The 18369-nt window shown below is 41.5% G+C and overlaps 1 protein-coding gene across 1 annotated transcript; it reads right to left on the bottom strand.

Annotated features, from left to right (window-relative positions):
• Positions 1 to 1689: 1689 nt before the first annotated feature.
• Positions 1690 to 4810, bottom strand: LOC127306925 (protein YABBY 4). The gene is made up of 7 exons (XM_051337625.2): positions 4051 to 4810; positions 3718 to 3891; positions 3432 to 3621; positions 2844 to 2892; positions 2652 to 2727; positions 2239 to 2310; positions 1690 to 2062 (listed from the first exon to the last, which is right to left on the bottom strand). The coding sequence occupies exons 1-7, from the start codon at positions 4162 to 4164 to the stop codon at positions 1976 to 1978; spliced, it is 762 nt and encodes a 253-aa protein (XP_051193585.1). The 5' UTR covers positions 4165 to 4810; the 3' UTR covers positions 1690 to 1975.
• Between the last annotated feature and the right edge of the window lie 13559 nt (positions 4811 to 18369).

Here is an 18369-nt window from a genome sequence, read left to right on the forward strand (position 1 = left end):
TATGTATTATGTCACCTGTCATACTCTTGCTATACTACATCATACGAGAATTAGCCTCTCCTTTGCGAGAATACAATAGTTCGTTAGAGCCACTGGCGTACCCCAACCAGCAATAAATACAGAAATATATTTCACTAACTGGCGATCTAGCAGCCAAAACCAGCCCCAGGCCTAGAATGTTCGTCACCCCAGCGATTCAGCCCAAGGTCCACCAGTGGTTATATCTGCCAAACAAATGCAATAGTCTTTACTTAGAGGTCTACTAAAGAACAATCCTACATGTTCAGTTTATTTTTCTTGGTCATTCACTTAATAGCTTATTTGTAAGCCGTTGTTTCATGTTGGAATCATCGAATTCAATTGACATTCCGTACACAACATGCTTGGTTGTCATGGAATTGGAAAAGTCATTTCAATTGGAATTTCCAGAAATTGGTATTAGACCTTAAGTCGATTTCTGTCCCTAACCTTGTCATTTTTCTAGAAAATCATTTCATTTTATAAATTATCGTGGCATAATTTATGTTTCTTGTTTCATAATTAAATTTTATGCTGTGCTACAACTGCATTGATTCTGAATATTGTGGTTTTTAGGAAAACCGAATGGCATTTGTGGTATTATGAACAAAAATAGATATCGCTATTCTTGTCCCTTGGTAATTCAGAAAACCCATACCCTAATTATCAATTCTAGATTCTTGTCGTGAGATGACGATGCTTGACAAATTTGGATTTTCGGGGTGGTACACACAAGTAGTTGGGAAAATGATGAGGTATATGTTGGTGTATTTTGATGTTTCCTTGTGGTCAGCTTTAATCTTTATTAAGTTAGTGGTGGCTAGATATTTTGAAGTTAATTTTAGATGCATGTTTTCTACACCTTTTCATTGAGACTCTAACTTCCTAATTATTAATTGTTCATTGGCATATCTGAAATATATCATTCGTAATTATAGGGGCGAGCTGCTCGATCATATCTGAGCTCCAACATATTAAACAACATCCTAATTTCCCGGTGAAGAAAAGCTAACAATTGACATGCTTTTCACCTCTTTAACAGTTAACATTTGCATACCCTAATTATCAATTCTAGATTCCTGTCACGAGATAAAGATGTTTGAGAAATCTGGATTTGTGATGTGGTGCATAGAAGAATTAGGTAGGAAAATAATGAAGTATATGTTGTGATGGTATATTTTTTATGTTCATTTGTGGTCAACTTTAATCTTTATTAAGTTGATGGTGGCTAGATCTTCGGAAGTTGATTTTAGATGTATGTTATTTCTACACCTCCTCATCTAGACCCAAACCTCCTAATTATAATTATTCAATGGTGTATATGAATAAATTTTACTTAATTATAGGGGCGAGGTGGTCAGACCTATCTGTGCTCTAGCAGATTAATCATGTTGTATTCAATTAACATTGGTGAAATTTTCAATCTAGGAGCCTTAACACACATTTATTTTTTATAAAAGTTGGAAACATAGGTGTACTTTAGTTGTTACAGAAATATTCTTAGCAGTAGGTAATAGAGATGCAAGTAGTCTATAAGCTCCATGAAATGCGATTTATTTTCGTTTCATCGACCTAAAATGCATGCAAGGAAACGAAACATATACACCACGAGATGCTGAAAACATTTTCTTGACACACATGCATTGACTTTCTCAGGAGTAAGAAGTCCAGTAAGAAAAACAAAATGATGAACACATAAAAGAAGACATGGAAACAGATAAGACAGCTCACTACACCTAAGTAGCTAGATGGATAGTCATGAGAGCCGGGAAGCTTAGGTATTCAACTTCAATCTCCATTCTCGGCCCCATCAGACAGAAATACTAGTACTAGAACTAGATCTAATTGGCAACACACACACGATATTGAGGAGATATAAGACGAAACCCTAGATTGCGGCAAAAGTGAGTTGGGTCGGGACATAGGCAAGAACGTGAGAGGCTTGCTATTTAGGTAGCTAGAATGGAGTGACGCCCATGTTGGCGGCTGCCGCTGCCGCCGCCGCATAGAGACCATCCTTGAGAAGCATGTCTTCAGGGCCATCCTACATACCACAATTAAACCAGATGCACATAGTCAAATGCTTGCAACAAATTACCATAACTTGTTGCTCGGAGTTCTGAATTGCAGATTTGCTAAGTATTTAAGACCTCAAGGAGCAAAGCTGGGGTAGGTTAAAGGTTTAGGAAGTACAAAAAGTTCTGAGGGTTTAGTGCATACCTGAGCTTTGAAGGTCCTCTTGAACCCCTGATCCGGCATGAGGCCAAAGTGGATGTGCGGGAAATGGGCCCACTGTTATGAGGATCAAAGCAACAAGAGAGTAAGCCAAAATACCGGCAGGTTTGGATTAGTAAAGCATGCTTCTGTAGCTAGGTGAAACAAATCTTAAGAAACCCTATCTAACTATTTAATGTGGGGCTAAGTTAAAGCAGCCATGCATGCACTGATGCACAGGCCGCCCGCAGCTAGCCGCTCGGCATCTCGCGCGCAAGCAGCCGAACACAAGCTGTCGCTGTGTCCGTGCTGACACCGTAAAGCGACCGGTCAAATCAAGACGACACGCGAACATCTACTAGGAGCTGCTACTCCACTAGGTTGTACTATGCAGTGCAGCCGGTGATGAGAAATTTTACATTCTTCGCGGCCGCGCTGAAGGCCTCCCGGTGCGTGATGTCCGGGTTGCCGGCCTTGATGCGCTGGATCTCGTCCCTGCAGTTGCAAATCAACATATGATAAGCACCAAGAGCATGTACTGAACTACTAATAGAGTAATAATCAGGAAGAACCAAGCTAGGAGAGAATGTAATTGTGCGCAGAGATCTTACTTAATGAAGCGGTTGTAAGCGGATGGGACTCTCTGACGCTTCTCCGGAGCTGCAACGACAGATTAGATTTGGATCAGCACAGGCAGGGACATGGACGAATGGGTGTGCATGTACCTAGGTGCTACTATACATGCTGAGGTTGCTACATAACCGATCGGAGACAAGCATGGGTGCACCCTCCCTGCCGCAACAGGACATGATTGTATGTCTTTGTTCTTTATCGATCCCAAGCTCTCGATTTTATCTCTCCACTCCTATGTCTTAACCCTACCAAGGTGGATTTTATCTCTCCGCTGCATGCTCATTTGAGGCGCGGGGAGCTAGATTGTTGATGTTGATGATCATATGGATCTTTACTGTAAGAACACTACCGAGGTGGTAAGTGTGTGTCCATGCTAAAAAAAACTCCTTCCTTTACCCCTCCCAAGAAAAGCCAACGAAAACTGTGCAGAAAATATCGTCAAATAGAGACTGGGCAACGAAAAAATTGCTTCCACTAATGCATGTACGTGCAACTAGCTACTAAGTAGCAAATAAATCAGAGGAAAGGAAACCAGTGTAATTAAACTGCAGCTAGCTGGTCCTTACGCCTGTTGGCCGAAGGGGCGCTCTTGGCCGACTGTTCGATCTCCTGCTGCTGCGCAGGCTTGGCGGCAGGCATGGGCATGGCCGCCGGCAGGTTGCTGGAGCAGCTGCTGTTGGTGCGGCCCGTGAAGGCGTTGAGGTTGGTGCTCCCCTGGTCCATGGGCAGGCTGGGCGTCTGGAACGCCACCTCGTCCTGAGACAAACACAGCAATTGATTAAGCAGGTAGCCACCGGCCGGTCTGAGCTGAGAAGCTGCTGAAAAACTTGGCTAAACGAGGGAAGAACTTACGAGGAGGCCATGGTGGGAGGTAGGGGACAGCAAGGAATGGCCGAAGGGGAGCTGGGTGGCGGGCGGCGTCGCGGGTGGGAGCAGGAGGCCGCGGAGGTTGACGGAGAGCAGGTTGGCGCAGTGGCCGCACCTCACCGTCACCGTCTTGAACAGGCTGCTGCACGGCACGCCGACCTGCACGCGGAGATCAAACAAACGTTCAAAGTTAGGTATGAAATAGAAGTGAGCAAGGAAGCTAATTAAGCTAGGATATGCATGATGGCAATGTTTCAAGCAAGCAATGGATGTCGGTAGGTAGGTGGTGTCGACATGCTGGCCGGCACACACACGTACCGCGAGGATGGTGTCGCAGCAGTTGCAATGGACGTAGCAGAGCTGCTCGGTGGGGGACGGCGCGAGGTGGTCCTGCAGGTTGAAGACAGCCGACGAGGCGGAGGAGGACGACATTATGATCGAATGTATGTTATGCTGTAGATCCCACCAGATTACGCGCCGAGGCAGCGGCGTATGTATGGTATGGGCGGCTAGCTAGCTTCTCGTTTTGATCGAGCTTTCTTCCTCTTCTCGGCGATCTGGATTGCAGCAAATTGAGCTAGCCAGAGTGGATGGGGACTGAGGAACGGAAGAAGCAAGCAACGGTGTGTAGAGTAGAAATCAAAGTGAAATTTTATGCGGGTGAGCGGGAAGATGTAGCTAGCGCGCGGCAGAGATGGATATATATCCTTTTGGTCCCCTTTGATGTGATGAGGGTGATTTGATGTCCGGCCTTCGGATTTGACGGACCAGCAGCTGCTAGCAGATAGCCCGTTTCGAGAAAGCCGCGGATCTGTCGTTGTTCCTAATATGAAAGCAAAAAACAAACGACAGCGCCACCTAGAACAACAACTACTGCATGTGGGATTTGCCGGGAGCAAAGACGGAAAGGCGGGGATCGACGAGGCGGTATGGGGGCGGCGGACGGTGTGGGTAGCTCTGGACAAGAAAGGGAGATGAAGATGAGATGCGAGGGAAAGGGAGGGAGACAGGGTGCCCGGGTGGGAGAGTGTGGGATGGTCTCTATATGGGAGTGGTGGGACGGAACGGGACGGCCATAGGCCCAAAGCGGTAGCTAGCCGGCCGGCCCCCTTGGATCGCCTTGGCCTTTGTCTCCGGCTGTCCGCGCACAGGCGAAGGCACAGCACGCAACCGGGCGGCATGGCATCTCCATGGATTGAAGCTGGAGAGTACTATTTGTGACTGAAAAGGGGAATGAGTGGTGGGGATCGGGCCAGGACCCGGCCAACTGTGGCGCGATGCGGCCGGTCTCCCCGCCTCCTCTCTACAAGTACAACGTCTTAAAGCCAGAGAAATACACGGAGCAAACTAACGCGTGCCTGCGTCAATTTTTTTTTAAACACGGTACAATCATAGATGCTCACATATACGTACATATACTTGTTAGGTTGATCTCCACCATGTTCGAGCCCAACAGCTCAACGTGCCCTTTGACCGCGCCCTGATCGGGGGCGCCCAACCGTTCACTGGTTGGTGGACCCCTGTTGCCTGTGCTATATATAGAGTGGTGGGGGCGGTGGCACAAATGACGAGGTTGACTGGAGTGCCACTCGCCCCACCAAACAAACCTATCGATCTAGGTCTGCACAGTGTCGACGGGAAGCTCCGCCGCCATCACTTCCTCACCGACGCGCCGCATGTCGCCACCATCTCCATGACAATGGTCTCTGGTACCTCTGAAAGGGTGAAGGTGACCCTCGATCTTTCTCCCTCTCTCGGTACATGAACACTTTATGTTACAGAGATAGATACATATCTATCTCGTTTAGATCTACACTAGTTGATCCACGGGATATAACATTGGTATCAAAGCCAGTTCACTGGTTCTTCAAAGATATGTGCGACCCAGCTGCTGAAGCAACTGGTGACAGAAAAGTACACATGGACATGAAGGACATGGCAAGCGTGCCATATGGTGTAATAATTCCTATGTGGGTGTTGTCTGCGTGTAATGTGAGTGAAAACGTGTTGTCCGCGTCAGACAAACAACAAAGAGAAAAGAAAATGAGCGGATGAATCATCAAAATTATGGCACCCTGTCGCTTAGGCCATATTTCGAGGGGGGTGATAGAAAGACTCGCTAAAAATGATATTCTTCCTCCATTAGAATTCTCAGACATAGAATAGTGCATCGATTGCATTAAAGGAAAATTTGTAAAGCAAATTTAAAAGGGTGCAAATCAAAGCACAACAACAATAGAAATAATTCACACCGATATATGTGGACCATTCCCTGTGTAAAGTGTGGATGGCTATGATTCGTTCATTACATTCACGGATGATTACTCCCGATATGGTTATATTTATCTAATAAAAGAAATAACGGAAGCGTTGGATAAATTCAAAATATTCAAAGCTGAAGTTGAAAATCAGCATGATAAAAGAATAAAGATAGTTAGGTCTGATCGTGGAGGGGAGTACTACGGTCGACATACTCCATGTTGCCAAGTCCCTGGACCTTTTGCAAGGTTCCTACATGAGACTAGAATAGTCGCCCAGTACTCGATGCCGGGCGAACCTCAGCAGAATGGGGTAGCTGAAAGGCGCAACCGTACCCTTATGGATATGGTGCGCATTATGATGAGCTATTCCACCCTAAAATTGGGATTGTGGATCGAGGCGTTAAAACCGCTATTCACATTCCAAACAGAGTACCAAGCAAATCCGTGCCCAAAACACTGTATGAGCTATGGACAGGGAGAGTGCCTTCTCTAAACCACCTGAAAGTGTGGGGGAGCCCTGCTGAGGACAAAGTATTCAATCCAAATATCGCAAAGTTAGATACCAAAACAGTCAGCTGCCATTTTATTGGCTATCCTGAAAAATCAAAAGGTTATTGTTTCTATTGTCCAGAGAAATACACAAAGATTGTGGAAACGAGACATGCTGTCTTCTTAGAGGACGAAATGATGAGGGGGAGCATGGTAGCTCGGAAAATTGATCTTGAGGAGAATAGGGTGCATGCACCTAATCCGGTGACTCAAGAGCCATTTTTTTCGCTACCATGTGCACCTGTACTGATTATTAATACGTCCATTTTTCATCACTATTTTATATCATAATTTACTGTTATTCATTGATATATTTCATATTTAGAGATGATACTTATGTTATTTCACCTATTTTGCATGTTTCATGATTATTGAAGCCCTCCCCATGGGCCGGCGCGCCGCCACGTGGGGAGGGGGCCCATGCCCCCTTGGCCATCGCCCTTTCGCGTACTTCATCTCCCAAAAATCCTAAGGTGCGGGGGTACATCGAGGATAGTCATCGCCGCCTCCTCGAGGTGGAAAACATCAGAGAGAAAAGAGCTCTCCGGTAGGCAGAAATCTGCCGGGGAAATTCCCTCCCGGAGGGGGGAAATCGTCGCCATCGTCACCGTCATCGAGCTGGACTTCATTGGGATCATCATCATCATCTCCACCATCGACACCGTCATCTCCACCGCTGCACCTCGTCTCCGCTGTAAAATCTAGGGTTGAATCTTGAGTACTTCATAGGGGAAACTCTCCCGGTATTGATTACTCCTTGTTATTGATGCTATTGAGTGAAAACGTTGAATCAAGGTTTATGTTCAGATTGTTATCCATCATCATATCACCTCTGATCATGTTCCATATGATGTCTTCTGAGTAGTTCGTTTAGTTCTTGAGGACATGGGTGAAGTCTAAATGTTAGTAGTGAACTATGTTGAGTAATATTTAATGGTTTAATATTTAAGTTGTGGTGTTATTCTTCTAGTGGTGTCATGTGAACGTCGACTACATGACACTTCACCTTTATGGGCCTAGGGAAATGCATCTTGTATTCGTTTGCTAATCGTGGGGTTGCCGGAGTGACAGCAACATGAACCCCCGTTGGTATATCGATGCATGAGAGATAGCAGGATCTCAGAGTTTAAGGCTGTGGTTAGATTTATCTTAATTACTTTCTTCTATTTGCGGATGCTTGCAAGGGTTTTAATCACAAGTATGTATGAGCCCTAGGATGGGCGGTGCATTAGCATAGGTTCACCCACACAACACTTATCAAAACAATGAAGATTAATCAACTATATGAAGCGAAAGCACTAGACTAAATTCCCGTGTGTCCTCAAGAATGTTTGGTTATCATAAGTAAACAAATCGGCTTGTCCTTTGTGCTAAAAAGGATTGGGCCACTTGCTGCAATTATTATTCTCGCATTTTACTTACTTGTATTTTATTTATCTGCTATATCAAAACCTCCTGAAAAATTATCTGTGAGCATTTACAGTGAATCCTTCATCGAAACTGCTTGTCAACACCTTCTGCTCCTCGTTGGGTTCGACACTCTTATTTATCGAAAGTATTACGATACACCCCCTATACTTGTGCGTCATCAAGACTATTTTCTGGCGCCGTTGTCGGGGAGTGAAGCGCTATTGGTAAGTGGAATTGGTAAGGAAAACTTTTACTGTACGTGCTGTTTTTATTTCTGCCGCCTGCTATAATTCATTATGGAGAGATCTTCTCTTGAATTCCTATTTGGAAAATCTACTACTACTGCAAAGGTAGTGGATGAGGCGCCAGGTGAGAAAGTGATTCCATATAAAATACCTATGAAAATTATTGAACGTGTTGTGGATAACCGCTATGAAGGGGATGGAACTATTCATCCTGGAGATCATTTACTGTTTTTACATGAATTATGCGGGTTATTAAAATGTGAAGGTATTTCTACGGATGAAGTTAGGAAGAAACTATTCTCTATGTCGCTGTCTGGTAAAGCGGCGCATTGGTATAAACTGCTGAAGAATGGGCATTCTCTTGATTGGAAGGATATTATGCCTCTATTTTATTCTAAATTCTATCCTCCAAGTGAAATTCACAAGGACTGAAACCGCATATATAATTTCTGGCCTCATGATGCAGAGAGTATTGCCCAAGCATGGGGGAGATTGAAGTTTTTAATGCTCAAATGCCCCATTCATGAGCTTCCTGGTAATATCATCATTGATAATTTCTATGCAAGACTTTCTTTTCAACATAAAACCTTGCTGGATACTACTTGTTCTGGATCATTCACGCGCAACAAAGAAGAGTTTAAATGGGACCTTCTTGATCGGATTCAAGAGAATACTGAAGGATAGGAGAACGACAAAGGTAGAGAGTCAGGTATAAATTATGATTATGAATGCATTGAAACTTTTATGGATACTGATAAATTTCGAAATATGAGTGCTACTTATGGTCTTGACTCTAAAGTTGTTGCAAATTTTTATAAAGCTTTTGCCTCTCATTTTGAATTGCCTAGGAAGAGTTTTAATAAGTATCATGAACCTTACAAAGATAAAACTGATTCACATATAGGTAAATGTATTGAAGTTAAAACTGTTGATCACATTCTTCCTGAAGCTTATATTGAAAAACTTCCTTTTCCTGCTAAAATGAAGGAGTATTCTGTTATAACTAGTGTGGTTAACAAAAGTTCAAAGAAAACTATAGAACCATATGAGCAAATAAATGTTGAACTATAGTTAAAGACCTTGTGACTGAAAATGTAGAAGATGGTCACATCATTTTCTGTGAAGTTGCTTCTAATATTGTTTCACATCCTAGTAAGTCTAGGAAAGCCAGTGTTCCTATGCTCTCTGTTAGAATTGGTGATCATTGTTATTATGGTTTATGCGATATTGGTGCCAGTTCTAGTGCCATTCCTTATGAGCTTTACATGGAAATCATGCATGAAATTGGTTCTTGTGAACTTGAAGATATTGATGTGGTTATTCGGCTAGCTAATAGAGAAACTATCTCTCCTATTGGTATTGTTCGAGATGTGGAAGTTATATGTGGTAAGATTAAATATCCTGCTGACTTTTTGGTACTTGGTTCTGCTGCTAGTAAGTGTTGTCCTATCATTTTTGGTAGACCTTTTCTAAATACTTGTGGAGCTATTATAGATTGCAAGAAAGAGAAAATTGTGACTAAATTTGCTGGTGAATCTTATGAGTTTAATTTCTCTAAATTTGCCAAATTTCCTTATGAAGCTGAATTGCCTAATGATGATTTTAGAGTTAAACAGCTTAAATCTATCGCTCTTGCTCCTAAGAATCCTTTGCAGCAATATTTGGAGGATCATGAGAGTGAAGTCTTTAGGGAAGACAGGAATGAGCTTGAGGAAATTTTCCTTCGTCAACCCACTCTTAAACATGACTTACCGTTTGAAGATCTAGGTACAACACCACCACCAAAGGAAGATCCTGTTTTTGATTTGAAACCATTACCTGATAATCTTAAGTATGCTTATATTGATGATAAGAAAACATATCCTGTTATTATTAGTGCTAAGCTTTCAGATTTTGAGGAAGAAAGATTATTGGAAATATTGAAGAAACACCGAGGAGCTATTGGCTACACTCTTGATGACTTGAAGGGGATTTCTCCCTCTATTTGCCAACATGCCATCAACATGGAAGATGATGCAAAGCCTGTTGTTGAACATCAGCGTCGTCTAATTCCTAAGATGAAGGATGTGGTAAGGAATGAGGTATTGAAACTTCTTGAAGCTGGTATTATATATCCTATTGATGATAGTAGATGGGTTAGTCCTGTGTATTGTGTTCCTAAGAAAGGAGGAATAACTGTTGTACCTAATGATAATGATGAGCTCATCCCTCAAAGAGTAGTTGTAGGGTATAGAATGTGCATTGATTTTCGAAAGGTTAATAAAGTTACTAAGAAAGATCTTTACCCTTTACCTTTTATTGATCAAATTCTAGAAAGGTTATCTAAAAATACTCAATTCTGCTTTCTTGATGGTTATTCTGGGTTTTCACAAATTGTTGTTAGAGCTAAAGATCAAGAGAAAACCACTTTCACTTGTCCCTATGGAACGTTGATACGTCCAATTTGCATCACTATTTTATATCATAATTTGCTGTTATTCATTGATATATTTCATATTGGGACACAATACTTATGTTATTTCATCTATTTTGCATGTTTCATCATTATTGGAGGATCAAGCACCGGAACCAGGATTCTGCTGGAAAAAGCACCGTCAGAACGCAATATTTCGGAAGATCAACTGTGGGAGGAAATTATACCAAAAATCCTATTTTTCAAGATGACGAAGGAAGCCGTAAGGAGGAGCCAGAGGACCTGTGGTGGGCCCACACCCTAGGGTGGCGCGGCCCATGCCCCGGCCGCGCCGCCATGTGGTTTGGGGGCCCACGACCCCTTTCGCCTCCTTTTCTTCGCGAACTCCTTCGTCCCGAAAACCTAAGCCACAGAGGGTACCTCGCGAAGAGTTACAGCCGCCTCTGCGGGGCGGAGAACACCAGAGAGAAAAGAGCTCTCCGGCGGGTAGGAATCCGCCGGGGAAATTCCCTCCGGGAGGGGGAAATCGACGCCATCGTCACCGTCATCGAGCTGGACATCATCGCCATCACCATCATCATCATCTCCACCATCATCACCGCCGTCTCCACCGCTGGATACCGTCACCGCCGTAGCAATTTGGGTTTGATCTTGATTGTTTGATAGGGGAAACTCTCCCGGTATCGATCTCTACTTGTTGTTGATGCTATTGAGTGAAACCATTGAACCAAGTTTATGTTCAGATTGTTATTCATCATCATATCACCTCTGATCATGTTCCATATGATGTCTCGTGAGTAGTTCGTTTAGTTCTTGAGGACATGGGTGAAGTCTAAATGTTAGTAGTGAACTATGGTTGAGTAATATTCAATGGTGTCATATTTAAGTTGTGGTGTTATTCTTCTAGTGGTGTCATGTGAACGTCGACTACATGACACTTCACCATTTATGGGCCTAGGGAATGCATCTTGTACTCGCTTGCCAATTGCGGGGTTGCCGAGTGACAGAAACCTAAACCCCGCCGGTATATCGATGCAGAGAGATCGCAGGATCTCGTAGTTTAAGGCTGTGGTTAGATTTATTCTTAATTACTTTCTTGTAGTTGCGGATGCTTGCAAGGGGTATAATCACAAGTATGTATTAGTCCTAGGAAGGGCGGTACATTAGCATAGGTTCACCCACACAACACTTATCATAACAATGAAGATTATTTAGCCGTATGTAGCGAAAGCACTAGACTAAAATCCCGTGTGTCCTCGAGAACGCTTGGTCATTATAAGTAAACAAACCGGCTTGTCCTTTGTGCTAAAAAGGATTGGGCCACTCGCTGCAATTGTTACTCTCGCACTTTACTTACTCGTACTTTATTCAACTGTTACATCAAAACCCCCTGAATACTTGTCTCTGTGAGCATTTACAAAGTGAATCCTTCATCGAAACTGCTTGTCAACACCTTCGCTCCTCGTTGGGATCGACATTCTTACTTATCGAAGATACTACGATACACCCCCTATACTTGTGGGTCATCAAGACTATTTTCTCGGCGCCGTTGTCGGGGAGTGAAGCGCTATTGGTAAGTGGAATTGGTAAGGAAAACCTTTCATCGTTTGTGCTGATTTTATTTCTGCCGCTTGCTATAAGTCATTATGGAGAGATCTTCTCTTCAATTTTTATTTGGAAAATCTACTACTACTGCAACGGTAGTGGATGAGGCGCCAGGTGAGGAAGTGATACCATATAAAATACCGATGAAAATTATTGAACGTGTTATGGATAACCGCTATGAAGGGGATGGAACTGTCCATCCTGGTGATCATTTACTGTTTTTGCATGAATTATGCGGTTTATTCAAATGTGCAGGTATTGCTATGGATGAAGTGAGGAAGAAACTATTCTCTTTATCGCTGTCTGGTAAGGCGGCGCATTGGTATAAATTACTGGATAATGGGGATTCTCTTGAATGGAATGATATTGTGCCCCGGTTTTATTCTAAGTTCTATCCTCCAAGTGAAATTCATAAGGATCGGAATCGCATATATAATTTTTGGCCTCATGATGGAGAGAGTATTGCCCAAGCTTGGGGGAGATTGAAGTCTTTAATGCTCAAATGCCCCATTCATGAGCTTCCTGGTAATGTTATTATTGATAATTTCTATGCAAGACTTTCTTTTCAAGACAAGACCTTGCTGGATACTTCTTGTTCGGATCATTTACACGCAACAAAGAAGAGTTTAAAAGGGACCTTCTTGATCGGATCCAAGAAAATACCGAAGGTTGGGAGAACGACAAGGATAGAGAATCAGGTATAATTTATGATTATAAATGCATTGAAGCTTTTATGGATACTGATAAATTTCGTAATATGAGTGCTGCATATGGTCTTGATTCTCAAGTTGCTGCAAATCTTTATAAAGCTTTTGCCTCTCATTATGAATTGCCAAAGAAGAATTTTGATAAGTATCATGAACCGTATAAAGATAAAATTGATTCATCTATTAATAAATGCGTTGTAGTTGAAAGCTGATCATGTTATTCTGAAGCTTATATTGAAAAAACTCCTTTCCCTGCTAAAATGAAGGAGTACTGTTATAAATAGTGCGGTTCATAAAAGTGAAAAGAAACCCGTAGAACCCGAAGAACAAATAAAAGTTGAACCTCGCTGTTGCAATAATTAAAGATCTTGTGACTGAAAATGTGGAGGATGGTCATATTATTTTCTGTGAAGATGCTTCTAATATTGTTTCACATCCTAATAAACCCAAACAAGCTAGTGTTCCTATGCTATCTGTTAGAATTGGTGATCATTGCTATTATGGATTATGTGATATTGGTGCAAGTGTTAGTGCTATTCCGTATGAGCTTTACACGGAGATTATGCACGAAATTGATTCTTGTGAACTTGAAGATATTGATGTGGTTATTCAGCTGGCTAATAGAGAAACTATTTCTCCAATTGGTATTGTTCGAGATGTGGAAATTTTATGCGGTAAGATTAAATATCCTGCTGACTTTTTGGTACTTGGTTCTGCTGCTAGCGATTATTGTCCTATTATTTTTGGTAGACCTTTTCTAAATACTTGTGGAGCTATTATAGATTGCAAGAAAGAGAAAATTTTGACTAAATTTGCTGGTGAATCTTATGAGTTTAACTTCTCTAAATTTACTAAAACTCCTTATAAAGCTGATTTGCCTAGTAATGATTTTAAAATGGAACAAGCAGTGCATCTATTGTTCTTGTTCCTAACAACCCTTTGCAGCAACATTTGGAGGATAGCGAGAGTGAAGTTTTTAGGAAAGAAAGAGATGAGCTTGAGGAAATTTTTCTTCGCCAACGTATTCTCAAGCATGATTTACCGGTGGAAGATTTGGGTACAACACCGCCACCTAAGGAAGATCCTGTTTTTGATTTAAAGCCTTTGCCTGATAATCTTAAATATGCTCATATTGATGATAAGAAAATATATCCTGTTATTATTAGTTCTAAGCTTTCAGAGATTGAAGAAGAAAGGTTATTGGAAATATTGAAGAAACACCGAGGAGCTATTGGCTACACTCTTGATGATTTGAAAGGGATTTCTCCTTCTATTTGCCAACATGCTATTAATATGGAAGATGATGCAAAGCCTGTTGTTGAACATCAGCTGCTGCCTAATTCGAAGATGAAGGAAGTGGTAAGGAATGAGGTATTACGACTTCTTGAAGCTGGTATTATATATCCTATTGCTGATAGTAGATGGGTTAGTCCTGTGCATTATGCTCCCAAGAAAGGAGGAATGACTGTTGTGCCTAATGATAATGATGAGCTCATCCCTCAAAGAGTAGTTGTAGGGTATAGAATGTGCATTGATTTTCGAAAAGTTAATAAAGTTACTAAGAAAGATCATTACCCTTTACCATTTATTGATCAAATGCTAGAAAGATTGTCTAAAAATACTCATTTTTGTTTTCTTGATGGTTATTCGGGTTTTCACAAATTGTCATTAAAGCTAAAGATCAAGAGAAAATCACTTTTACTTGTCCCTATGGAACTTATGCTTATAGACGCATGCCTTTTGGTTTATGTAATGCTCCTGCTACTTTTCAAAGATGCATGTCTGCTATTTTTCATGGTTTTTGTGAAAGTATTGTAGAGGTATTCATGGATGATTTTTCCGTCTATGGGAATTCTTTTGATAGTTGCTTGCGAAACCTTGATAAAGTTTTGCAGAGATGTGAAGAAACTAACCTTGTTCTTAATTGGGAGAAATGCCACTTTATGGTTAATGAAGGAATTGTATTGGGACATAAAATTTCTGAGAGAGGTATTGAAGTTGATAGAGCTAAAGTTGAAGCAATTGAGAAGATGCCCTATCCGAGGGACGTTAAAGGTATTCGTAGTGTTCTTGGTCATGTTTGGGTTTTATAGGAGATTTATTAAAGATTTCTCCAAGATTTCAAAGCCTCTTACTAATCTTCTTCAAAAAGATGTACCATTTGTTTTTGATGATGATTGTAAGGAAGCTTTTGAAACCCTTAAGAAAGCCTTAACAACTGCTCCTATAGTTGAACCTCCTGATTGGAACTTACCATTTGAAATTATGTGTGATGCTAGTGATTTTGTCAGTAGGCGCTGTTCTTGGACATGAGTAGACAAAAAGCTGAATGTTATTCATTATGCTAGTAAAACTCTTGATGCTGCTCAAAGAAATTATGCTACAACTGAAAAAGAATTATTAGCTGTAGTCTTTGCTTGTGATAAATTTAGATCTTATATTGTTGATTCAAAAGTTACTATTCATACTGATCATGCTGCAATTAGATACCTTATGACAAAGAAAGATGCTAAGCCGAGGCTTATTAGATGGGTACTTCTTTTGCAAGAATTTGATTTACATATTGTAGATAGGAAAGGTGCTGATAATCCTGTTGCTGATAATTTGTCTAGATTGGAAAATATTGCTTATGATCCTGTTCCTGTTAATGATAGTTTTCCAAATGAACAATTGGCTGTAATAAAGGTGAGCTCGCGAGACAGTCCTTGGTATGCTGATTATGCTAACTTTATTGTTTCCAAGTACTTGCCTCCAACCTTTTCAGCTCAGCAAAGGAGGAAATTCTTTTATGATTTGAGGCATTATTTCTGGGATGACCCACACTTATATAAAGAAGGAGTGGATGGTATTATGCGAAGATGTGTTCCCGAATATGAACAACAGGAGATACTGAGTAAATGTCATGGTAGTGCTTATGGAGGACATCACGCCGGAGAAAGAACCGCGCAAAAGGTTCTACAATCAGGTTTTTATTGGCCAACTCTCTTCAAGGATGCGAGAAAGTTTATTTTATCTTGCGATGAATGCCAACGGGTTGGTAATATCTCCAGACGTAATGAAATGCCTATGAATTATACTCTTGTTATTGAACCGTTTGATTGTTGGGGATTTGACTTCATGGGACCTTTTCCGTCTTCGGAAGGTAACACTCACATACTTGTTGCTGTTGATTATGTTACTAAATGGGTGGAAGCTATACCTACAAAAAGTGCTGATGGTGAGACCTCTTTAAGAATGCTTTTAGATATTATTTTTCCTAGATTTGGAGTGCCTAGATATATTATGACTGATGGAGGTTCTCATTTTATTCATGGAGGTTTTAGAAAAACTCTTGCTAAGTATGGTATTAATCATAGAATTGCTTCCGCTTATCATCCTCAAACTAGTGGTCAAGTAGAATTATCAAATAGAGAGATTAAATCTATTTTGGGAAAGACCGTTAATAAAACTAGAAAGAATTGGGCTAGTAAATTGAAGGATGCACTATGGGCTTATAGAACTGCTTATAAAAATCCCATGGGAATGTCACCTTATAAAATGATTTATGGGAAAGCTTGTCATTTACCTTTAGAACTAGAGCACAAAGCTTATTGGGCCGTTAGAGAATTAAATAAAGATCCTAAACTTGCCGGTGATAAGAGGTTGTTGCAATTAAGTTCTCTAGATGAATGGAGAAGTGAAGCTTATGAAAATGCTAAACTCTTTAAAGAGAAAGTTAAAAAATGGCATGATAGGAGGATCATCAAAAGAGAATTTAATATTGGGGATAAAGTCCTATTGTATCGGTCTCGTCTCAGATTCTTTGCAGGGAAATTACTCTCGAAATGGGAAGGACCGTATGTTGTCGAGGAGGTGTATCGTTCAGGAGCAATCAAAATTAGCTCTCTCCAAGGCAATGCTACGCAAGTGGTGAATGGACAAAGACTCAAGCATTATATCTCAGGTGATTCCTATAATGTTGATGTTGATATTATTCAAGTGGAAACACCGGAAGCTTTCATCAAAGGGCAAATTGACAGTCCGCCAGAACTCGACTTTGAATAGGTAACAGTACTGGTAATGAAAAGTACGCAATTTAATTTCCGAACAATATTTTTGCTGTTTTTGGGAAATATGAAAAATTACGAGTTCGAAACGGAGTGGAAAGGACGCACGAGGGCGTGGCACCATAGGCCGGCGCGGCCTGACCTGGGCCCGCGCCGACCTATGGTCTGGCCGCCCCGTCGCCCCTTTCCGACTCTGGTTCGATCTGGTACTTTCCGTTTGTCGTGAAAATTTTTGCTATATAATCCCCCGGACCCCTGGAGGTCCGTATATCGTTTTCTCGACGTGTTTTGTTTCGAGCTGTTTCTGCCAGGATCTGTTTTCGGTCTAGAAGCACCATGGCCTCCAACAACAAGGGCAAGGGGCTTTCGGAGGAAGAAGTGAAGGAGGTGCCATCAAGACAAGAGCAGCAAGCCGGAGGGAGCAAGCAAATCTTGGTGGGATTTGTTGACACTCGACGTTCTTTTTCTCATAACCTGCAGGGACCTTTACCACCCGCTCTTAGCCTCGACTCCTTCCCCATGTTGGAAGAAGTTCTACGGACTACCGATGAGCTTTGTGATCAATATCGGGCTCTGAGAAGAGAAGTGGAGATACTCCAAGAGGAGAATTGCCGTCTCCAAAGAATGCTGGAATACCACTCGATTCGCATCACAAGGTCGTCATCGCCAACTTCAGATAACAATGAATCTCTTCGAATCGTAGTGCAGAATTGTCAAGCTGAGAAACTGAAGTTGAAGGAGTTTATTAAGAAGCGCGGGAGGAGTTCATCACCACCATCTCCGCAGGAGTAATTCATCATCGGTATTGGCATCCCCTTGGTTTGTTCCAAGCTTGGGGGAGTGCCGTGGTATCACATTATCACTACCTTTTACTTTTATTGTCAAGTAGTGTCATATCATGAGTAGGGAAGTTATCATATAAGATGGGTTGCAGTTGGAAGTATCTCTCTTTAGTTGGTTGTCTATGTATCCCTTGGTGTGAGTTATCGTTATGGAATATTAATGAGAAGTCTTATCATTTACATATTGCACATCTTATTTTAGTTTGCAATCTCTACTATATGATTTACCTTGTTGTTAGTATTGGTATCACTTTGGGAGTATTGAATAAATCTATTTGGTTTTGGCAAACTTAGCATTGGTCAATAGCAACAACACTTTGAGGTTTAAGTAGAAAAGAGAAATACATGTAGATGTTTCATTGTCTTTCTTGTTAGCTCATAGTTTATTATTCTGAAGTTAAGATTGTTTGTGCTTACAAGGAAGATGCATGATTGTTTCTATCATATGTATATTTGTTTGTTTCCCTCGACTCTTATGCTTGCTAATTAACCTTGCTAGCCAAAGACCTGTACTGAGAGGGAATACTTCTCGTGCATCCAAACCTTAGCCCAAACCTAT

Source organism: Lolium perenne, chromosome 6, assembly GCF_019359855.2.
Source record: "Lolium perenne isolate Kyuss_39 chromosome 6, Kyuss_2.0, whole genome shotgun sequence".
NCBI classification, from domain to species: Eukaryota; Viridiplantae; Streptophyta; class Magnoliopsida; order Poales; family Poaceae; genus Lolium; species Lolium perenne.